This window comes from Muntiacus reevesi, chromosome 1 (genome assembly GCF_963930625.1).
Source record: "Muntiacus reevesi chromosome 1, mMunRee1.1, whole genome shotgun sequence".
Taxonomy (NCBI): domain Eukaryota; kingdom Metazoa; phylum Chordata; class Mammalia; order Artiodactyla; family Cervidae; genus Muntiacus; species Muntiacus reevesi.
In genome coordinates, this window is record NC_089249.1 from 112018280 (window position 1) to 112036033 (window position 17754).

The following is a 17754-nucleotide window of genomic DNA, read 5'->3' on the forward strand; positions in this document are numbered from 1 at the left end:
AGTGTAAGTATTAAAAACCATTTTAGAATTTGTTATCTCTTAGCTGCCAGTCCTAGGAAGTCAATGGGGAGATGTCCATGGACACACTTGGCCTCATCTTTTCTGTTTTTGAGGAAATTATAAGCTTCACCAGGTTAAGAAAGCTCACTGTGAGAGTCCTGTAGATGACAGTATTTGCTTTACTCTGAAAATGTTTTTACAGGTCATTGTCAAGAATATGGGCTGGAATCTTGTTGGTCCTGTTGTTCGATCACTTTTAAGGAATGAACAGGAAGATGATAAAAGAAAGTGTCATTTCCTGCTGCTTGATTTATTGGTAAAGGTAAGTTAACAAAACTAGATTCACTTTGTTGCAATATGCAGCAGTATTTTATAATTTCCTTTAATGTTTTTGGTGAGAAAGCTTTTAGTACATGAAAATATAGGAGGAAACTCTTTGGAGAAGAATCTCATCCTTATTTATTGGATGGGCAATTCCATTTCATTTTTCCCAAATTTTCTGTATATAAGAGTTATCCAACCTTATCTTCAGTTCAGTCGCTCAGTTGTGTCTGACTCTTTGTGACCCCATGAACTGCAGCATGCCAGGCCTCCCTGTCTATCACTAACTCCCGGAGTTTATCCAAACTCACGTCCATTGAGTCAGTGATGCCATCTTCTCCTCCTGCCTTCAATCTTTCCCAACATCAGGGTCTTTTCAAATGAGTCAGCTCTTTGCATCAGGTGACCAAATACTGGAGTTTCAGTTTTAACATCAGTCCTTCCAATGAACACCCAGGACTGATTTCCCTTGGATGGACTGGTTGGATCTCCTTGCAGTCCAAGGGACTCTCAAGAGTCTTCTCCAACACCACGGTTCAAAACCATCAATTCTTCTGTGCTCAACCCTCTTTATAGTCCAACTCTCACATCCATACATGACCACTGGAAAAACCATAGCCTTGACTAGACGAAACTTTGTTGACAAAGTAATGTCTCTGCTTTTTAATATGCTGTCTAGGTTGGTCATAACTTTCCTTCCAAGGAGTAAGCATCTTTTAACTTCATGGCTGCAATCACCATCTGTAGTGATTTTGGAGCCCAAAAAAATAGTCAGCCACTGTTTCGCATCTATTTGCCATGAAGTGATGGGACCAGATGCCATGGTCTTAGTTTTCTGAATGTTGAGCTTTAAGCCAACTTTTTCACTCTCCTCTTTCACTTTCATCACGACGCTCTTTAGTTCTTCACTTTCTGCCATAAGGGTCATGTCATCTGCATATCTGAAGTTATTGATATTTCTCCCAGCAATCTTGATTCCAGCTGGTGCTTCATCCAGCCCAGCATTTCTCATGATGTACTCTGTACATAAGTTAAATAAGCAGGGTGGCAGTATACAGCCTTGACGTACTCCTTTCCCGATTTGGAACCAGTCTGTTGTTCCATGTCCAGTTCTAACTGTTGCTTCTTGACCTGCATACAGATTTCTCAAGAGGCAGGTCAGGTTGTCTGGTATTCCCTTCTCTTGAAGAATTTTCCACAGTTTATTGTGATCCACACAGTCAAAGGCTTTGGCATAGTCAATAAAGCAGAAATAGATGTTTTTCTGGAACTCTCTTGCTTTTTCAATGATCCAGCAAATGTTGGCAATTTGATCTCTGGTCCCTCTGCCTTTTCTAAAACCAGCTTGAACATCTGGAAGTTCACGGTTCACTTATTGCTGAAGCCTGGCTTGGAGAATTTTGAGCATTACTTCACTAGCGTGTGAGATGAGTGCAATTGTGTGGTAGTCTGAGCATTCTTTGACATTGCCTTTTTTTGGGATTGGAATGAAAACGGACCTTTTCCAGTCCTTTGGCCACTGCTGAGTTTTCCAGATTTGCTGGCATATTGAGTGCAACACTTTCACAGCATCATCTTTCAGGATTTGAAATAGCTCAACTGGAATTCCATCACCTCCGCTAGCTTTGTTCGTAGTGATGCTTCCTAAGCCCACTTGACTTCACATTCCAGAATGTCTGGCTCTAGGTGAGTGATCACATCATCATGATTGTGTGGGTCATGAAGATCTTTTTTGTATCGTTCTGTGTATTCTTGCCATCTCTTCTTAATATCTTTTGCTTCTGTTAGGTCCATACCATTTCTGTCCTTTATTGAGCCCATCTTTGCATGAAATGTTCCCTTGGTATCTCTAATTTTCATGAGGAGATCTCTAGTCATTCCTATTCTATTGTTTTCCTCTATTTCTTTGTATTGATCACTGAGGAAGGCTTTCTTATCTCTCCTTGCTATTCTTTGGAACTCTGCATTCAAATGGGAATATCTTTCCTTTTCTCCTTTGCTTTTCGCTTCTCTGCTTTTCACAGCTATTTGTAAGGCCTCCTCAGACAGCCATTTTGCTTTTTTGCATTTCTTTTCCATGGAGATAGTCTTGATCCCTGTCTCCTGTACAGTGTCCCTAACCTCCGTCCATAGTTCTTCAGGCACTCTATCAGATCTAGTCCCTTAAATCGATTTGTCACGTCCACTGTGTAGTCAATAAGGGATTTGATTTAGGTCATACCTGAATGGTCTAGTGGTTTTCCCCACTTTCTTCAATTTACGTCTGAATTTGGCAATAAGGAATTCATGATCTGAGCCACAGTCAGCTCCCGGTCCTGTTTTTGCTGACTGTATAGAGCTTCTTCATCTTTGGCTGCAAAGAATATAATCAATCTGATTTCAGTGTTGACCATCTGGTGATGTCCATGTGTAGAGCCTTCTCTTGTGTTATTGGAAGAGGGTGTTTGCTATGACCAGTGCATTCTCTTGGCAAAACTCTGTTAGCCTTTGCCCTGTTTCATTCTGTACTCCAAGGCCAAATTTGCCAATTAGTCCAGGTATTTCTTGACTTCCTACTTTTGCATTCCAGTCCCCTGTAATGAAAAGGACATCTTTTTTGGGTGTTAGTTCTAGAAGGTCTTATAGGTCTTCATAGAACTGTTCAACTTCAGCTTCTTCAGTGTTACTGGTTGGGGCATAGGCTTGAATTACCGTAATATTGAATGGTTTGCCTTGGAAACAAACAGAGATCATTCTATTGTTTTTAAGATTGCATCCAAGTACTGCATTTCGGACTCTCTTGTTGACTATGATGGCTACTCCCATTTCTCCTAAGGGATTCCTGCCCACAGTAGTAGATATAATGGTCATCTGAGTTAAATTCACCCATTCCAGTTCATCTTAGTTCACTGATTCCTAGAATGTCAACAGTCACTCTTGCCATCTCCTGTGTGACCACTTCCAATTTGCCTTGATTCATGGGCCTGATATTCCAGGTTCCTAGGCAATATTTCTCTTTACAGCATCGGACCTTGCTTCTGTCACCAGTCACATCCACAGCTGGGTGTTGTTTTTGCTTTGGCTCTGTCTCTTCATTCTTTCTGGAGTTATTTCTCCACTGATCACCAATAGCTTATTGGGTACCTATTGACCTGGGGAGTTCATCTTTCAGTGTCCTATCTTTTTGCCTTTTCATACTGTTCATGGGGTTCTCAAGGCAAGAATACTGAAGTGGTTTGTCATTCCCTTCTCCAGTGAACCGCATCCTGTCAGACCTCTCCACCATGACCTGTCCATCTTGGGTGGCCTCACACGGCATGGCTTAGTTTCATTGAGGCAGACAAACTGTGGTCCGTGTGATCAGATTGACCTTATCTTAGATCCACTGATTCAGAATCTTCAAAGAAAGACCTAAAAAGATCTTTTTTTTTTTTTTTTTTTAAGTAGCTTATTATATAGATGTGAAATTCATGCTCTAGATAATTTAGAGAGGTAGTCATGGCCACACTGGTCTTTTGGCAATGTTGAAAGTAAAGTCAGATCCCAGTCCTCTTTTTTCTGTGGTATGTTCCCTAAAAGAATATACCACACAAAAAAAATCTAAAAAATAAAACCTAGAATGCCAGTGATCGCAGTAGATGTAGAAGTAGGGAATAGATTAGGTGTAACTGACCACCTTAGAAAGAGGCTCCGAGTGAAGGGTTCATAGAGTTATAAACCTAAAATGATAGTCAAGAGAGAAATTCTAAGGAAAAGTACATTATAAGAAGCCACTTAGAGATCACTGTAAATAAACACAAATACATACTTGGAAAGAAGGAACTCCCTAGGTTTTAGTTATTAACTATGAGAGCTTTCAGAAGAACAAGGGAAGTGAGGTGATAAGACCAGTCAGAAAGCAATGCAAAGTTTCGTTTGTTCAGGAAAGACAAGAAACTCTGCACTCATCTAAACACCCTGGCAGTGTGGGATGGAAAGGTCCCACCTGCTGGAAGCTCTGGGAAATGAAGGCAGCCTTCAGAATAGACATCGAAGCGCAAAAGAAACCTCAGCTCTAGTAGTGATCAGGCTGTCCTTTCCCCTATTTCCCTAACTTTTCCATTAATCAGTAATTTAAGTCTCTTAAATGTAGCTGTCCATTAGGAGACCCTTGACTGCTTGCTTTCATAGAGTGACAGACTCTGGGTTTTGCCAGTGTATTTTCTAAAAACACTTTTATGAGATGTTTTACTGTTAAGCAAAAATAATTATATTGTCTCAGTATATGCCTTTTAAAAATAATAATAATGTGGCTTTAAATACAACTTGTATTAAACAGGTTCAATTGTGAATATTTTTATAGTTATGTAATCCAAAGGAATTATTGTTGGGTTTGCTTGAACTGATTGAAGAGCCCTCCGGAAAACAGATATCCCAAATTATTCTTCTTTTACTTCAGCCATTACAAACAGGTAATGAGTATATTGATACCTAAGTATTCCTTGTTTTATTTGTGTAAGTGCCTTGATATTACTCCAAGATGTCAACACTCTACCAAAGTATAGTTTATGCCTAATTATGGAGTACTCTGCTTAAACTAGTAATAGCGATGCCAACTTGAATCCTACTGCTCATAGAAAGACGGCAATACCTGGCACACTGTGGGTACCCAGTAAATATTTTGTTGAATGTCATGCCCTTTTTCACATGCTTTGTTATGACCTATAGCTTTTTGCTTAACCTTTCTATCTGCAACTTATGTTTAGAATTTTTCCTGTAAACATATTTAAAGGATATGTTTCGGCTGTTCTGCACTGCTCAGTCTGATTTTGTTGTGGTAGCCTTGTATCTTAATTAAGAATGGTATCAGGCAGGGCATTGCTCAGCCTCTGCTTTAGGAGGTTGGGATTGGGAATGATAAAGGTATTACTGAAGAATTAAACAAGTGGAAAGAAAAGTTTTCATGACTGAGTTAAAAAAAGTTCTGGTAAGTAATCAACTTTGGCAACCAAGGCAGATAGTATTTATGCATGGGAAGAGACTGCCATTTTATAACCAACAAGTAACAAAGTCTATCAGAAGGACCTGGGATCAGAAACTAGAGTAAATTTGTTTTAAATGTGAATTCCCAGCAGATTTGTATCAATTGAAATATTTAAAGTCTTCTAGAAAGAAAAATCTAATACTACTACATTTCATTTTTACAGTGCTTTATAGTTTACATGATACTTGTTCTTATTTTATGCCTATAACAACCAAAAAATATGGAAAGAAGTACTTCTTTAAGTTTTAAGTATGTAACCTGGTATGAACATACCTAAACAAAATTTCATGGCATATGTTGTAAAGTGCCATGATTGTAAGGTGCTCTATTATTTCATGCACCCCTAAGACAGAGAAACGGAGAAGGCAATGGCACCCCACTCCAGTACCCTTGCCTGGAAAATCCCATGGACGGAGGAACCTGGTAGGCTACAGTCCATGGGGTGGCTAAGAGTTGGACACGAGTGAGCGACTTCAGTTTCATTTTTCACTTTCACGAATTGGAGAAGGAAATGGCAACCCACTCCAGTGTTCTTGCCTGGAGAATCCCAGGGACACGGGAGCCTGGTGGGCTGCCATCTGTGGGGTCGCACAGAGTCGGACACGACTGAAGTGACTCAGCAGCAGCAGCAGCAAGAAGGAAGAAAAAAATACTGCCGATTAGGCTATGATATGTCATCCTGATAGCAGAGTTGTCAAAATGTGGAGGGGGAACTGTATGTGGTAATCTGGCATTTATTGGACTTATTCTTCCTTGTTTGGTTTAGGATACTTCATGAGGCAGCCTCAAGTAACAACTTGGTCTCTGTTTCAGTGATTCAGAAACTTCGTAACAACAAGGCATATTCAGTTGGGTTAGCACTGTCTACACTTTGGAGACAGCTCTCTCTCCTTCCGGTTCCATACTCAAAAGAACAAATACAGGCAGATGACTATGGCCTTTGTCAGTGCTGCAAGGCCTTAATAGAGTTCACTAAACCTTTTGTGGAGGATGTCATTGATAACAAGGAAAACTCAAGGGAAAATGAGAAATTAAAAGATGAAATACTGAAATTGTAAGTATATTTTTAAGAACAATTCATAATGAACTTAAGTATTTGATAGTTCAGTTATTTAAAATGTTTCTTTGTTTTATTTGTGATGGAAATGTTAAATCTAGTTTCAAAATTTGAATTTTAGAAGAATATGGAGTTCAGTTGATATAACATGGGCATTTAATGATCTTTAAAAAAATAAAGTATCATATGTACATGTGGCTCAGATGGTAAACAGTCCACCTGCAATGAAACAGACCTAGTTTCGATACCTGGGTTGGAAGATCCCCTGGAAAAGGGAATAGCTACCCACTCCAGTATTCTGGTCTGGAGAATTCTATGGACAGAGGAGCCTAGCAGGCCACAACCTATGGGGTCACAAAGAGCAGGACACAACAGAGTCACTTTCACTTTTCAAAAAAATTAAAACCAACATCCATTTCTTTAGTTTCTTGTATTCTTTTATAGATTGCCTTTACTCATCATGGTAAGTGAACAATAGCAGTGGAGAGAATAGATGGTTGTAGCTCAGAGAATGTTTTTTTTCCAGGGGAATTTTGTTTTACTCTCCCTTTGAAAGCCGCAGAAGAAGCACCAGACAGTTGAAATTCCAATTTGATAACAAAAACAGTAGCAGAGAACCCAGTAACATTCACACCATGGGTACTGTGTATTGTTGTCAAGCACTTGACATATAGTTAATCCAAATTTAGTGCTGTAAGTGTAAAATATTCCCTGTATTTCAACAACCTGTTATTAAAAGAAATACTGCAATATCTTAATAATTTTTATACTGATAACATTGAAATGATGTTTCTAATATATGGGTTAATAAGATAAATTATTAAAATTAATTTCTCTTGTCTCCTACTACATTTTTAGTGTGATTGCTAACAAATTTTTAATTACATGTGGGGCTTTAATTATATACAGGACTCTGTTAGACAGTGCCGGACTGGATTATATTGAATTACATGTACCAATAATTTTAGTTTGAAAATTTTGGAGACTAAAATTGCTGTCAGCTTTCTGTCTTGTCAGGCTAGGATATTAAACCTTTTTTTTTTTTTTTTTTTTTTTTTTTACCATTTATAAAACTCACTATTTCATGAAAGAAAATATATTTTAACTAAAGAAATGGGTAGGGCTTAATCACAGAATAAAGTTTGGTTTTCTAAATAAAACAAATACAGCTCTGTGGAAAAAAATTACTGCATTGTCCTGACTTTCCTTGAACTTATGAAAACTACATATACACTAGCACTGTCCTAAGACAAATATTCAGTATGCATCAGTATAGTCCAGACATGAAAGTGACTTTCTTCACAGTGAGTCTAGCAAAGTATTTTTATGCTCTCCCCATTAGTAGTAAGGAAAATCTTATATTACCAGTTTTACAAACCATTGAGTTATTGGTTATTTTATTTTTTATTGTTATTTTTCATGTTATTTATGTTATTTTTCATGTGAAGACTAGTTATTTTATACTTAGGAAGTGTTGTATTCATAGTTACCTATTTCTTAAATTTTAGTTGTTTGAAAAGCTTGAAATGGCCTTTGCTGACAGCACAATTCCTTGAGCAGTCTGAAGAAGCTGGAGATGATCCTTTAAAGTGTTTTGCATCCGAAATAATAGTAAGTACAGCTAATTTAATTTGTTATAAAATCTGTAATCTAAAATATTACCTGCTATATTCTTATCTGCGGCACATGGACATGTAAATTGACATGTGTATTAATAAAGCAGTATGTATTTTTTATAGAACATAGTTAAAAAGATGAAAAATAAATAGCAATAATTTCAATAACCAGATATAAATAATATTAACACCTGTACAGGAAAATTCTGCAGTTTTCCTGTGTCTTTCTCCTTTACTTTCACTCAAAACACTTCTGACATTTCTGGTCACAAAATGTGTGGGTTTTTTTTCCCCCGTATGAAACAATCCTGCAGCGCCAAATGGGCATCCTATAGTTTAACTCAGTTCTGACACTTAGCTACCTGGAGATAGTATCAGATTCCACAGGTTAAGGGCTTAGCCCCATGAGACTGCTCCCTATTTCAGATGCCAATTGCTAGTCTTAGGTTCCCAGTTTACCCGCAACTTCTGTCTGACTTGGCTACAAATGGGAGATTCCATGACCTCCCGCTCATTGGGTTCAATTATTTGCTACAGCAGCTCACAGAATTAAAAGGAAACCTTTCCTTTATTTTACTAGTTTATTAAATGGTATGATAAGGGACGCAGAAGAACAGCCCATGAAGAAATGCACAGGCGAGGTGTCCAAGGGTCCCAAGCACAGGACTTCTAGTCTCATGACGTTGGAATACATCATGATCCCAGGACACTGTGATCTCTAGCCTGGAAGCTCTCTGAAATTCATATTTTGGGGATTTTATTGAGACTTCCTTGTTTAGGCATGATAAGACATTAACTCCATTTCCAGTCCCTCCCCCTCTAGAGAACTGGGGGATGGGGCTCAAAATCCCAAGCTTCTCATCATGGCTTGCTCTTTCTGGTTACCACCCCTACCCAGGAGCCATCGTAGTGCCCACTAGAGTCTCTACGAAAACAAAAGATGCTCCTAGTGTCTTACAACAGAAATTTACAGAGGTGTTAGAGCACTTTGTCAGGGACAGGGTTAAACACAAGTATTAGAACAGATGTTCCTAGTGCTCTTATCACTTAGAAAATTATAAGGGTTTCAGGAACCCTGAAACATCATGCAAAATGCTAGGCTGGATGAATCACAACCTGGAATCAGGATTGCTGGGAGAAGTATCAACAACCCCAGATATGCAGATAATACTACTATAATGGCAGAAAGTAAAGAGAAAATAAAGAGCCTCTTGAGGGTGAAAGAGGAGAGTGAAAAAGTTGATTTAAAACTCAACATTCAAAGAACTGAGATCATGGCATCCAGTCCCATTACTATAGAAGGGGGAAAAGTAGAAGCAGTGACAGATTTTATTTTCTTGGGCTCCAGAATCACTGCTGACAATGACTGCAGCCATGAAATTAAAAGACGCTTGCTCCTTGGAAGGAAAGCTGTGACAAACCTAGACAAGCGTATTAAAAAGCAAAGACATCACTTTGCCAACAAAGGTCTGTACAGTCAAAGCTGTGGTTTTTCCAGTAGTCATGTATGGATGTGAGAACTGGACCATAAAGAAAGCTGAGCACCAAATTGATGCTTTTGAATTGTGGTGCTGGAGAAGACTCTTGAGAGTCCTTTCCACAGCAAGGGGATCACACTAATAAATCCTAAAGGAAATAAACCGTCAATATTCACTGGAAGGACTGATGCTGAAGCTGAAACTCCAATACTTTGGCCACCTGATGTGAAGAGCTGACTCATTGGAAAAGACCCTGATGCTGGGAAAGATTGAAGGCAAAAGAAGAAAGGGGTGGGAGAGGATGCAATGGTTAATCATCACTGACTCAATGGACATGAATTTGAGCAAACTCTGGGACATAGTGAAGGAGAGGGCATCTTGGTATGCTGCAGCCTGTGGGGTTGCAAAGAGTTTGGATGCGACTTAGCGACTGAACAACAGGAACACTGTGCCAATAACCAGTAGCAGAGACCCATATAAATTTTCTGTTATCTCACAACACCTTCCAGATGTTTTTCTCCTTTAATAGTTTTATTTATATATATATGTATTAATTTTTTTTAAAGGTCCTATCATATAGTTGACTCTTGAACATGTTTAGGGGGTAGGGGCACCACACCTCTGCTTAGTCAGAATTCATGTATATCTTATAGTCTGCCCTCTGTATTCAGAATTTGAAATTTGAGAAGGGATGGGGGAATTATGAGAGGAGATGCGAGAACTTTAGAGAAGAGATGATTGGTAACTGATATAAACAGATATGTAGTTAAATAGTAGTGAAGAGGTATGAGTGATGAAGAGAGAGAGGGAATGGGTTTTCTCAGGAGTATATAAGAACCTGGGGCGTCTTCATTGTTGCAAGTTAGAGTACAGTATAAACCTCTACAAACAGTACAGACTTCACCATTTGTGATATATGTACCCCATTTTAAGAAGATGGCTATGAAAGTTGGAAACTTAAAGCTGGGAGTGATGTAATCAAACTGTTTTGAGTTCACCACGTTAATGGAGGATGAACTTAACTGCAATAAGAATGGAAGTAGGGAGATCGGTTAGGTATCTTTTGGGAGTTAAGTGAGAATGATGAGAGTTAAGAGAGAATGATGAGAGAATGGAAAGAAGAGAAGGCAGATTTGAGAACTTTATAAGTAGATAAAATTGCAAAGTTTGGTCATAGGCTGGATTTAGAAGAACAGTAAAAAAGTTGAGTTATGGACAAGGTTTTTTGGTTAATAACAGGACAGGTAAAGGTTCCAATAATTGAGATAGAGAATACACAAGCAAGGAGTAGGGGGTTCTGTGCTTTAAATTTTTTTCATTGTGGAAATTTAAAAACATTCATAAAGGTAGAAGGACCAATGTAACATAGTCTCATGTACCCCTTTCCTCACTTTAACAATTAATGTTTTTGCTGATCTTGGTCTATCTAGCCTCCCTCCCTCTTTTTTTTTGAGTTGATAAGCAATGTAAAGTTAATTTTTTTTTAAATTTTGTTAAATTTTTATTGGAGTATAGTTGATTTACAGTTTTGTGTTAGTTTCTACAATACAGCAAAGTGAATCACTTATTCACATATGCACTATTTTTTAGATTTTTTTTCCATTGTAGGTCATTACAGAGTATTGAGTAGAGTTCCTATGCTATATAATAGGTTCTTAGTAATTATCTATTTTATATATAGCAGTGTGTATATGTCAGGCTCAGTCTCCCAATGTGTCCCTCCCCTGCTTTTTGCTGTTGTATTATACAGCAAGTCCTAGATATATCATTTCATCTGAGTCTTTATGTATGCTTCTCTAATTGGTAAGGACTTTTTCAAAAACAACCACAATGCCATTATGACACCTAACCAGATGAGCAGTTATCTCTAAAATATATATGTATGTATATCTAATACACAAAGAGCAGGTTTTTAAGGAGCAAATTTTGAATAAGAGTGATGAGATCACCTAAAGAGGTGGATCGGTGTGAGAAAAGAGAGAGTTCAGGGCTGAACCTTGTAGGGTTCAGTTAAATTCAGTCGTTCAGTCATGTCCAACATTTTGCAACCCCATGGACTGCAACACGCCAGGCTTCCCTGTCCATCACCAACCCCTGGAGCTTCCTCAAATGCATGTCCATCAAGTCAGTGATGCCATCTAACCATCTCATCCTCTGTCGTCCGCTTTTCCTCCTGCCTTCAATCTTTCCCAGCATCAGGGGCTTTTCCAATGAGTCAGTTCTTCACATCAGCTGACCAGAGTGTTGGAGTTTCAGCTTCAGCATGAGTCCTTCCAATGAATATTCAGGACTGATTTCCTTTAGGATTAACTGGTTTGATTTCCTTGCAGTCCAAGGGACTCTCAAGAGTCTTTTCCAACTTCACAGTTCAGAATCATCAATTCTTCAGCGCTCAGCTTTCAGCTTTACCCTGTAGGGTACCAGCTCATAAATGAGCCCATCAGAGAGACCAAGAAAGGAGAATCAAAGCCGTGATGAAAATATCACAGAAACTGAGGTGGTAGAGTTCAGGAAGAAAAAAATGATTGTTACTGTTAAACGCAGCAGAGGTAGTCTGTAGAGTTGGAGTTGCAAAGCGTCCACTGGATTTAGGAAGTAGATGGCATTGATAATCTTAGCAAGAGCAATTTGAGTTGAGTGTGGGAAACAAAAACCAGTTGAATAGATAAAGGAGTTCATGAAAAATGAGACAAAGGAGATAACTAATATAAGCTATACTTTAGAAGAGTGGATGAGTAAGAAAGAAGGCAGTAGAGAAGACATAAAGGTAATTGGGAGAGATAGGGACGCTTGAGTATATTTATAGGCTAAAGAGGCGGAAACCATCAGAGGGAAAAAGAAAAGTGTTATGGAATAACTGAAGTAATGTGGCAGGAGGAGAGCAGACTGCTGGGCAAAGATCGAGGACACCTCGAGAGGAAGAACATGTAGAACGGATATGCATGTAGAAAAATTTGTAACAGAAATGGAGTGTTATAATCAAGGGAATCAGACCCACTGGTCTCATATCTCTTAAGAATGAGGAGGTAGAAATGAGGATTGAACAGGGGGCTTCAGAAAACTGATAAAGGTTTGGAATATTGATTGGAAAGAAAAGAGAGGTAGAAGACCAAGAAAGCATTAGTCAGTAGTGCTGAGCACTTGGGTCTGTTGTTAGAGACAGAAGCTGTAGAAATAAGTATTTGTATGGTTTTTCTCCAGCAGAATCAGCTGTCTGGGTGTTGAAGTAGAAAGGTGAATTGTAGCTGTCTTTCCAAGGCTGGCATTTTATTGGATGTACGTAGCTAAAGGAAATACAGGGTGTGGATAGTTCAAATAATAGTGCATTGTTGGTTAGGGAAAGAAGCGGATTAAGGAGGGACAGATGGGTAGGTTAAAAATGAAGGCATAATACTACTAGAGAAGTCAGAGGTAGATAAGTAGGTTGGTAGGAGAGATAAGATAAGAAATTGTGGTCAGAAAATGAGATGCTGGAGTTTAGGTATATAATATGGAATCGCTCCAAATGTTGATAGAGATCCAGGATGGAATTTGGTGCCAAAATGGATTAGAAATTAAGGTCATTAGAATTTAGTGGTCAGAAACACCATGAGGCTGACCTGCTATAGGAGTTATCTACGTAACTCCAGGATCATAGCAGGAGCTGGATAGAGAAAAGGCATGTGAGCAGATACCAGCCTTCAGTGAACATGGGGAAGTGACCAGAAAGTCTGCATATGACAGAGATGGGGACAGATAAAGGGCAGTATGACATCTGCTTCAAAGGAAAATGTGCTTTTGCCTGAGAGTGCAGGAAGAACTAAGATAATACTAAGCCTCTACCCATACCACCCCTTCCTGCTGCTGCTTTACTGGCTGTGTGATGTAAGAGATGTGAGTGTGAGCAGCTCCCACCAGAAACCAGTCAGGTTTAATTAGAGCACTGAGATACAACAAACATCCTATGAAGAGGTTGAGGGTGTTAGGAAGAGGTTCTAAGATCTCAGTGGAAGGAGCATTACACGTAGAGCCAGCAGTGAAGAAGCACAAAGCAGGTAAGAAATAGAGATGAAATTGGGGCACGAAATGAAGTGAGAAGGTGCTGGTGAAGGATAGGTAAATGTGGCACATCTCAGCCATCCCTCTGGCACAAGCTGTTTTGGTAGAGTACTGCTCGAATGCCCCAAGGGCTGCAGCATAGGAACATTTCATGAGAGGGCAAAGACTGCCATGAGAAATTGTAGAGGGTCAGGTATGTTGGGTCTGAGCAAGTCAGCTGAGTGATACGGGATAGACAGTGAAGGCTCTAATTGGGACACAGGTGGACCCCGAATATCTACAGTAGATAGTCTACCCAGTAGAATCTGGTTACATACAGCGATTTTTAAAAAGACTAACCTTACTCTGCGGGGAAAATAACAACATCTAGTATTGGCTGGATAAAGAGATGAGACTTCTTTATTAAGAGGACATTTGGAATCTGAATATAGTCAATTTTTGTTTTATAGCTATAACAAGAATGTGTAGCTTCGAAAATCAATATGTATTTAGCATCTGGTAGCTGAATAGCAGTCTCTTGTGACTGAGGATGAGTTTCCGTGGTTCATTTTTATGTTTTGAAATGACTAATGGAGCCATCTGGGATAGGCAGATTTTAACTCCCTGAAGACTGGAGAAGTCTTATTTGACTTTCTAATTCTCTACAATATCAGGCCCAGTACCTGGCACTCAAGTATTTATTGAATAAATTAGTGATTATGTGGAACATCAGTGTTACAGTGGAACAGTACAGTGGAACGTCGGTGGAACATTCTGATTTAGCTGTTTTTGTCATTCCCTTTTTACTTCTATTTTAGTAGTTTCTTGTAGCTTTTAACTTTCTTGAACTTTTTTGGTGGAACTTTCTCAATAAATATTGACATAGGTTTTATGTCATTTTCTTTATAAGGAAACTAAGGCTTTGGAGAGGTGAAGAACTAACCCAGTATTTCACAGCTAATAAGTGGTAGAGCCAAAACTCAGGGTAATTTCATTGGATGCTGAAGAGCAGATGCTTTCTGGCATGCTGGAAATAGAATAAAGGCACAGGAGCAGTCTTGTGTTTCCTAAGTCTCTCTTTTTCTCCTTCCTTCCCCTCTTAAAACAAACATGAAACTGTAGTCAGTTAACATGTGTCGGGATGCTTCTCTTTCTCTTACCACACAAGAGCCTACCGGCCAGTCCATATCCAGCAGACAGTGGTCGGTAGAGCACTGTTACTAGAGTATTCATTTAACTAGCCTACTGGCATTTCATGATACTTGTATGTCTCACAAGTTTAGGTTCTCAGGTATCTCTGAAGCATTTTTTAAATTATGATAAAATATTCCATTATTTGCTAAGACGGTAAAGAATTTGCCTGCAATGCAGGAGACCAGGGTTCAATCCTTGGGTCAGGAAGATTCCCCTGGTGAAGGGAATGGTTACCTACTCCAGTATTCTTGCCTGGAGAATTCCACGGACAGAGGAGCCTGGCGGGCTACAGTCCATGGGGTACTAAAAGTCGGACATGACTGAGTAGTACACACATACATAAAATTTACCATTTTAACCATTAACTGTATAGTTCAGTGGCATTAAGTACATTCACATTGTTGCGTAACCATCACCACCGTCTATCTCCAGAACTGTCTCATCTTCCTACTCATTTCCTTCAGGTTGTTGGCAGAAATTCATCTTCTTGAAGTTACAGGATTGAGGTCTCCATTTGGCAACCTACTCCAGTTTTCTTGCCTAGAAAATTCCAAGGACAGAGGAGCCTAGTGGGCCACACAGTTTATGGAGTTGCAAAGAGTCAGACATGACTGAGCTACTGAGCACACACACACTCCATTTTCTTGCTGGCTAGGGACCACTTTCAGTTTCTAGAAGCTGCCTGTAGTTCCCTGCCAGATAGCCCTCTAATTAGGCCCCCTGACAACTTGGCGGCTTAGTTCTTTAAAGCCAGCAGAGATGAGTTTCTGACTCTTAAAGAGGGCCTGGATCCTCTTTTAAAACGTTCTCCTCTTAAGTCAGACCTACAGAGGATAGTCTCCCTTCTTAACTGAGATCAGTTGATTTGGGGCTCTAATTATATCTGCAAAAGTCACTTCACTTTTGCTGTAGAACACAGTCTGATCATGGGGTGGCATCTTGCCATAGTCTGCTGGGTAGAAACAAGTCTCACAGGTCCTACCTATGCTCAAGAGGAGGGGATTACATAGGACATGAATACGGGGCGGGAGAGGGCACAGTAGTGTGTCTGCTGTAGCTTCCTTTTTCATCCATTTCACAGGGATTTTTGTCAGCAATTGGATACCCTTTTCCCAAAATGATTTTTAATCATGGAAGGAAAAAGAAGATTTGGAATTATCTTGAATTTGAGGAAGAAGAAGACAAACAATTATCAGAATCTATGGCTTCTCTGGCATATCTAGTATTTGTGCAGGGCATCAGTCTTGATCAGCTTCCAATGGTCTTAAGGTAGGAGTTAATGTTTATGTATTCTAAAAGGAATAGCATCAAACTCATTTATCTAATGTCCAACATATATTTATTAATGTATTAGTACATTTTCAGTGAAGTTTAAACAAAACCTATTTTTATCCTAAGTATTACTGCCTATAATCTTTTTAAAGCCAGTAATCATCAGTAGTGAAAAGGGTTGTGGAGTAGGTGTTGAAATAGACATAAGGAATGATTGGGACAAGAGTCAGAAAGTGTTAAACTAAGCTTGGTTTTGAAGCTGCTGGACAAGTTGCCAATAGGGTGGTCTAAATTGCCATCATCTTTTAACTGGATTATTAATGTGATCCTGAGTGGATATGTGCTTCTAAAAGTGCATGTGTAACGTGTGTGTGTTTATATATACATTTTTTCTATTTTAGCCCATCATATCTTTTGCAATTTAATATGGGGCATATTGACATCCTTTTACAAAGGTAAGATTATTTAAGTGACATCTCAGAATTAAATAATAGTGTTAAAATAGTCCTTGTCAAGATCAAGGGAAACTACTTTGTCTTTGCCAGACCCTAGTTAATTAATTATTTTATAAAATAGTGACGCAAGTATTCACAAGAGACAGAAATGAACCAAAGGGATGTTTACAACAAAATTTCTTATTTTAAACTAAAGATAATATTAAAATATTGTCTTTTAAGGAGATTTCCAGTAATCTGCTTCTAGGGTTTCTTTGCTTATTTCAGAAGTTGGTAAATTAAAATACCTCTATCCCACTGCAGCCTCTTCCAATCTAAGGAGAGGTGGTCAAGAAAGTAAGTAATCCATGGTTTTGCTTCATGGATACAATCTGTGAACTGCATCAAAAGAAAGGAAGTCTTGACTCTACCTTTTAAAACTTAGATTATTGACAGTGATATCATTCAATAACTTTTCTCATTTGAGGCACCAATAAGAAGAAAAACTTTCTCTTTTAAAAAAAATTACCAAGTAACAGGTATGCAGTTTCCCCAGATAGATATTTAAGAATCTTGCACAACTCTATGCTTTGTTTTCTTTTTCTATAACATGTTGAAACTCTCTCTTGAGATCAGTCAGGGCCTTTCAGTGCTGTCCTCTAGGAATACTAGTGACAGTTTATTAATCCCATCTCTTCCCAGGTGAAGGAAGATTTATTACATGGCAAATGTCCAAAGCCTCGGCCTACAAGGCAGGAATTTCCAAGGGTCTCCTGGCACAAGTAGTTACTCTGTAAATTTACTGTATTGTGTATGTGTTAATGATTTTACATAGTTTCTGTTATCTGCATAAAATGAGAATGTGTATTGATTTTAATATTTAGTTCTATAGTCTTAAAATTTCCAAACTGTTTAGTCATTGAGGCAAAAAACGGAACACTTTTAATTCCTTCTATGGTTAGAACAAGAATCTGGAGCCTAAGATCATAGGTTTTGCCACGGATCTTAAATATTTAATTAATAATGATTGTAAACCTTTAAAAAATAAATAAATGGAAAGCATTACTTTATATAGATATATATATAAAGAATTCAAAAGATTTAACCAATTACTCAATTAGAATACATGGCATTATATCAGGCATAATTTATTTCTTAGCACTTGGTGTTGAAATTCTACTGATCTGATACCAGGAAATAAGCCCTGAGTGGACTGATTATGGTAAATTTGGATATCAGTAGCCAAATCGAAAGACAGATCAAAGGTGGATTAAGAATTTTGACTAAGTTCTTCAACAGAATTTCTCCTTTTTTTTTAAAGTATTTAAAATTCAATTTTTGCTTTATTTTTCCTAAAGTGAAG

General features: G+C 38.5%; 1 protein-coding gene across 3 annotated transcripts in view; it reads left to right on the plus strand.

Moving 5' to 3' along the window:
* The window catches only part of GLMN (glomulin, FKBP associated protein), a 45183-nt gene that overhangs the window by 5838 nt on the left and 21591 nt on the right, over positions 1-17754 (plus strand). For all 3 annotated transcript variants that reach the window (XM_065908756.1, XM_065908746.1, XM_065908762.1), the window contains 6 exons: positions 203-322; positions 4643-4751; positions 6137-6377; positions 7889-7991; positions 15767-15954; positions 16359-16412. In XM_065908756.1, the coding sequence (XP_065764828.1) occupies positions 203-322; positions 4643-4751; positions 6137-6377; positions 7889-7991; positions 15767-15954; positions 16359-16412 (815 nt within the window). The remainder of the gene's footprint in view (positions 1-202; positions 323-4642; positions 4752-6136; positions 6378-7888; positions 7992-15766; positions 15955-16358; positions 16413-17754) is intronic.